General features: G+C 36.6%; 1 protein-coding gene across 1 annotated transcript in view; it reads left to right on the top strand.

The window, feature by feature from the left end:
- The window catches only part of SFRP4 (secreted frizzled related protein 4), a 9816-nt gene extending 3831 nt beyond the window's left edge, over positions 1-5985 (top strand). Inside the window, exons 4-6 of the mRNA XM_008052901.1 lie at positions 776-974; positions 2669-2732; positions 5109-5985. Of these exons, the coding sequence (XP_008051092.1) occupies positions 776-974; positions 2669-2732; positions 5109-5294 (449 nt within the window). The 3' untranslated portion in view covers positions 5295-5985. The remainder of the gene's footprint in view (positions 1-775; positions 975-2668; positions 2733-5108) is intronic.
- The last annotated feature ends 636 nt before the right edge of the window (positions 5986-6621 follow it).

The following is a 6621-nucleotide window of genomic DNA, read 5'->3' as shown; positions in this document are numbered from 1 at the left end:
CTCCCCTCAGCCTCCCAAAGGCGCGGGATTACAGGCTGAGCCACCAAGCCCGGCTGAAACTATTTTCCATTCAAGTCTTTTGACTCCTTCATAATCCAACTTCCTCAGATGGAATCCAAGATAGACCCACATTATGCTGATTACAGCTCATGGGAGGAGTAACAGCAATGAACCAAAGAAGCCAGAATTTAAAATTTGATCACAGTCAGTGACATTTACAGCTATCTGTGATGACAGTTCTGTCTCCACTCACCAGGGGTCTCATTTTGTCAGTCTGTGAAGTTAAAGGATTAAGAACAATAATCCTCAGAGGTTCCTCCAGTTAAAAAATGTTATGATTTAGATAACTCTCTGTTGAACAAGAAGTTCAAGTAACAGATGAATGATTGAAGGAATACAAACTTTAAAGTGACTTCTGAATCTGAGAATATATGATTCTCATTTCAAATAATCACTAGGGAGAATATAAACAAATAAATGTGTCTGTGAAATTTTTACCGACTTAGAGGCAGAGTCCAGACTAAAGCTTGCTTCTCAATTTGCTTTCCCGTAATGCAGTATGATGCAGAACTTTTAAGACAACATTAACAATATGAGATGCCTTACATTTAGCATACGACCGTGTGGGCTTTTTGCCTGCATTTGGGCTGCTTGGACATGACCATAATTACAGGAGTGATTCTTTAAGAGAGGCTCGGGATTTGGCGTGAATACACTATCCCTAGTATTTTCCCCAAAGGCTTCAACAATACTTTTATCTATTTTTAAATTTCAGTCATTCATGCCAAAATAAAAGCGGTGCAGAGGAGTGGCTGTAATGAAGTCACCACAGTGGTAGATGTAAAAGAGATCTTCAAGTCCGCATCGCCCATCCCTCGAACTCAAGTCCCACTCATTACGAATTCTTCCTGCCAATGTCCACATATCCTGCCCCATCAAGACGTTCTCATCATGTGTTATGAGTGGCGCTCAAGGTAGGCACAAAGAAGGAACTATCTGCACACTGCTTCCAAAAACACGTATCTCATTTAGCAGTCATTGCTTAGAAAAAACAGTGCCAGTAAATATTTTCTTAAATAGTTTTAACAGTTTCCTCTGTCATGATATCATATATCTTAAATACTAATTATGTCCCCATAGAATGAAGGAAAACATAGAACTATGAGTATTTGAATGGAATCTTTAAAAATCAATTACAGAATTAAGTTATTTCAAAAAAACGTATAGGCAAGTAGATTACTTTGAATTAAAACAATTCTTTTCAAATGATTTAGACAATCTCAGTCTGATAAATTTTTAAAGGCTTCTTTAATAAATTACAGATCAAGTAAGTAGTTATTTGAGACTGTTTTCCCATGCTATATACACTTCACAATATATGTTTGATAGAATTTGCATATGCACACACACAAACTTTAAGATAACTTCTGAAATCTAAAAATATGTGATTCTCAATTCAGATGATCACAAGGCAAAACATAAGCAAATAAACGTTACTTCATACACACACACACACACACACACACACACACACACACGTGAGTGTATCTCTAGCTGGGAGTGTTTGTCTTCCCCGTTTCTTTTTCCTTGTCATATTTTTATATTGGTATATTCCTTATAATACAAAGTGAAACTCCTTAGCTCAGGTTCCAGAATGGGCCGTATATTGCTACAATATACTTCAGTGTATATACTTCAACATAACTTCAAATCATTCATTTTTAATTGAAATTATTTTTCTGCCATTAATGCTCATCTGCTTCTTCTTTATACAGCCCAAGACACTATTCATCCAAAAAGAAAACAAAAACATTTGAAACTAACTTCAGTTGATTAATTTCTGGTTCTGTATTCTGTCAGTACTTAGATACTCTCCTTATACTGTATATGTCTCATTGCATTCTTGGCTTTAAAATCATCCTTCTGCTTATATCTTGACTCTTTAAATGAGTAATCAGCGATTCTGGGCTCACCTCTTTCATGGTGTTTGTATCTGCTGCAGTGTTGGATGCAGCTGGGATATACCAGTTTGCTAATCAATAATATATGTATATATTACATAAAAATATTTTTGAAAAATTGGGGTTTATGTCTTCACAGATTATCCTAATGATCATTTGGAAAAATGAAATGGTAAGGGCATGTAAAAGAGATTTTGAAAATGAAAATGACAGGAGGAAATCTGCTTTAAGAGACTCCCAAAACTGATATGAAGCTACATTTGTTAAAACCATGTGGTACAAGAGTAGATGAAAAGATAAATAAAACAGAAGAAAAAGCATTGAAACAGATTCTACCGCATAAAAACTTTTCATTATGAAAGAAATATGCAAAGTAATAGAAAATGAATGTATTATTTGGTAAACAGTACAAATACTCTTATTTTGAAAAATACTATTTTTTCACTTTAAACTGTACTGTAGGATAATTTCAAGTGTATCAAATAAATAAATATTTTAAGAACTTAAACAAAGAGGATGAAATTATGTGATAAAATATGTAATATCAAAAAAGGCAAGAAAGAATGAAAAGATATATCAATAAATGGTGAATGTGTGGATTATGGGGTTAAGGATTCTTGAAGATTTTTTTTACAATTTTCTGCATTTCTAAATTTTTAACTTTTATAATCAAAAGATGCTTATTAAAATAAACTACTTTTTTTTAGGATGATGCTTCTTGAAAATTGTTTAGTTGAAAAATGGAGAGATCAACTTAGTAAAAGATCCATAGTAAGTATAATGAACAACACTGTGAATATGGATATAAATACCTGTAAAGGACTTCTACAGAATTTGAGAAGTCTTCACATTCTCTCATTTCCAAACTCTCACAGGAGCTAGCAGTACAACAGAATTTAATTTTTGAATAGGAGAGTTAAGAATATAGCTATTCTCACTTGGAATTTTTTTTAAATGAGAAATCTATCATTCAACTTAAAAAGTGATTTAGTAGCCGGACTCGGTGGCTCAGCCTGTAATCCCGTGCCTTTGGGAGGCTGAGGTGAGTGGTTTGCCTGAGCCCGCTGGTTCGAGACCCGCCTGGGCAGTGAGGCCTCATCTCTACAATAAATCAAAAAAAATCAGCCGGGCGTGGTAGTGTATGCCTGTAATTCCAGCTACTCGGAAGGCTGAGGCGGAAGGATCACCGGAGCCCAGCAGGTCGAGACTGCGGTGGCTGGAAGCGGCCACTGCCCTCCAGTCTGGGCGACAGAGTAAGACTCCAACTCAAAAAAAACAAAAAACAAAAAAAAGTGATTTAGTTGTGTTCAATGCTAATGTACTGGTTATTTTAAGATTAAATTAGGGTGTTTTTGTTTCTTTGTTGTAATACATTTAATGTTTCAGTGAAGTGTGAGATACTTCAATAGAATTAATATCCATTGAGATTAAGAATAACACATATTTGTAGGGCTGTGGACATCTAGTTCTAAAACTATCCATCACTATACATAGCAGTGTATTTAAAATAATTCTAAGACTCTTGTAAAAAGTCATATGCAAAAAGTAATTATTTTGTGGCCAAATCCATAATTCTAGTTGTGACATCATAGAAATATTGGTAATTCAATTAAAGGAGTTAGAATTGGTTTTTGCCCAGAAATGTGAAATCATACTAAAACTAAAGACATCAGGTAATCAGTTTGAAAATTTTAAAGCATTTCCTCTCCTGTAAGCAACGTTTGGATGTTTTCAGGAGAATCTGTGTTTTTCAGGTTATCAAAACGTACTTCTATTGCTGTGCTCTCTTAGTTTGCATCGATAAAAATTATTGGGCAAGGGAAGAGTATATATTAAAGTTGACTTATGGAGAATGTAGTTACAACAGAGTCTCCCCTCCTCAGTGCATTTCTGAATAACAGAGCCAAACACTGTTGGGCTAAATCTTAGCTAGCACTTTGACAGATTACTGTATGTAGTTGAGACTTCTGTCTTCCTCTGGATTTTGGAGAATTAGGTGAACATATAAGTGTGGTAACAAAAAATCTTAACTCATGCTCAAATACTCATGAGCTGCTCAGGAGAATGCTTACTTTTATAAGACAGAACATTCTAGCAAGATTGGTTATCTAGTTTCCAAGACTTCAGTAGATTAGAAACATCAGTGGAGAATGCAAGCCCACCATAAGGACCTGAGATTACTGAGAGGAATGAAAGCTTTCAAGAATCATAGCTGTTGGGGCCATTCACTTTGGCAGCAAATATTTCAGTATACTTCAGCAAGTGTTTGAAAATATCACCATATGTTAGCAACATGCAGTAATGAGTTTATTATTTTAGAATAGACTAGAACTGTGCCCTAGGAAGGTAGAAACAATGTTTTTCTTTTCCTTGTGTTTCTAATTCTTAGAACAATGCCTGGCCTATGGTCATGCCCAAAAGTTTTGCTAAATAAAATATACTTTAACAAAGCATAATATAAAGCAGTGTCTATTGAAGTGAATTTACGTTTTCATTTTGTTTCTCACATGAGCTATTTAAAGAATAAATTCTTTGCTATCAAAGAGCCTTGATTTTCCAGAAGGATTCATTTCCCAATGGCTCTGGATAGCTAGCACTTTGACAGATTACTGCATGTAGGTGGGGCCTGTGTCTTCCTCTGGATGTGGGAGAATTATGTGAACATAGAAGTATGGTAACAAACTTCTGACTACCCAACGAGGGTAGGTAAACTTCTGTGTTCAGCCATGTCAGAGTCCTCTTAGAAGCCTGTGTAGCGATGTTGCATTGTAGGGCTAGTGCTCAGAAACGCACGGATTAAGGCTTTGGGCTCTGAAGTCAGAGTAGGCAAATATGAATTTTGTCTCTGACCTTTACCAGCTCTGTGACCTTCTGCAAATAACCTCTATGTATTTGGTTTTTGACCCTAATAATGGTGCCTTTCTAGAAAAGCTGTTGTTTCAACAAAATGAATGTATACCAAGACTTTATCAGATGCTGAGCACTTTCCAAATTTACCAGTACTACCTGATAAGTGCTTAACATAGGGTAACTATAAGAATTGTTACTGTCATTAGTATAGTACAGTGAAAAACTTGCCTTCATTCTGTTCAACATCCTAAAGGGGTGAGATGTATTTGATAGTCATCTTTACAAATTGCCTCCCAGCAGTGGGAAGAGAGAATGCGAGAACAGCGGAGAATAACTCAGGACAAGAAGAAAACAGCCGGGCGCACCAGTCGTAGTAATCCCCCGAAACCAAAAGGAAAGCCGCCTGCTTCCAAACCAGCCAGCCCCAAGAAGAACATTAAAACTAGGAGTGCCCAAAAGAAAACAAACCCCAAAAGAGTGTGAGCTAACTACTTTCCAAGATGGAGACTTCTGACTTCCTTACGGGGTGAGGCCAGGCACTACCTAGGACAGCCTGTGTAAGGCCACACACCCTTTGCCTTAACAACTTACTGCCGTACTCTTCGTAGACACCTCTTGCAGCATTTTTCTTCATGATATGCTTCATTTTTTTTCCTTTTAAGCCACCACAAGCCATAGTGGCAGGTTTGCCCTTTGGTATGAAAGATGCATTAAAGCTGGAGGAAAAAGCTTATTGCATCCAGAGTAGCTTGTATGTGCATACTCTATGAGATTTTTGTGTGGGGAGCATAAAGCTTTTTACAATTTGACCTAATATGTGCATTGAAAAATAAATGCCATATTTCAAACAAAGCACCTAATTTTTTAACAATATATTTTATTCTCACTTGAGTTCTGTTGTTACAATGTTGGTAATGTTTTAAAATGTGATTGAAAATGTAATGCTTCTAAGGAGGAGGAAAACAAGAGAAATGAATGTTTAAAAGATATCTACGTGTTTATTGTCTGCAGAAGGGTTTTTGTGATGAAAGAGGATTTTTTTTAAATCCTAGAGAAGTAGGATGTGCAAAATTGTAATGTGTCTACAAAGAAGACTTTCTGCTTTGTTTTTAGCCAGAAAATAGAAAAGCTAAAATAACTATAATGAAAAATAAATAAAAAGGAGAGGCAGACAGACACTGTCTGAATTCTTGTCTTCTGTTTACCATACCATGGTGAAGAGTCTCTGATTTCATGATCATGATGCTTCTCGTTAATATCTTCAAGCAGCAACAGAAACACTGAGTTTGTTTATCCCACTTTGATTTAGGTACCACTTAGTCGGTCAACTGTCAAGTATTTTATACCTATAACAAGAGAGGTGTGTTGCTCATCTCGTTTCCTAAGCATCCTAGTATCTTGATTACCAAACAAGAGAATTTTCTCTCTGCTGTTTGCTAGTGGTTACAGCAGTGCCTTTGGGGACGTAGTGGGAGGGTTGGGACTCCACGGTTGGTCCTCAGCCTGCTAGGGCACCACTGCCACACTCCAGATCTGTGTCTGGGGAAGGGGACTGAGGCCGCTTGTTCTACCCATTATGCATGGAGGTAGCAGAACAGTCTTGAAAACACAAATTTCTCCTTCAGGTTTGCTCTTGTCCTTACTTCTCAGAGAAGGAGTAAGTTATATGCTGCATTCACACAAGCTAATTAAACAGATTATATAATTTAGTCTCAGTAATTATTGAGACACAGAAATAAGGTGTGTGGTTAAGTCCACACAGTGGGGTGGTACGGGGGTGGGGGTGGGAGTTGGGCCAATGAGAATACTG

Source organism: Carlito syrichta, unplaced genomic scaffold, assembly GCF_000164805.1.
Source record: "Carlito syrichta isolate Samal-C Ts95f unplaced genomic scaffold, Tarsius_syrichta-2.0.1 Scaffold287654, whole genome shotgun sequence".
Lineage (NCBI taxonomy): Eukaryota > Metazoa > Chordata > Mammalia > Primates > Tarsiidae > Carlito > Carlito syrichta.
The sequence above is the reverse complement of the archived record's forward strand: the minus strand, read 5'-3'. Positions and strand labels throughout refer to the sequence as shown.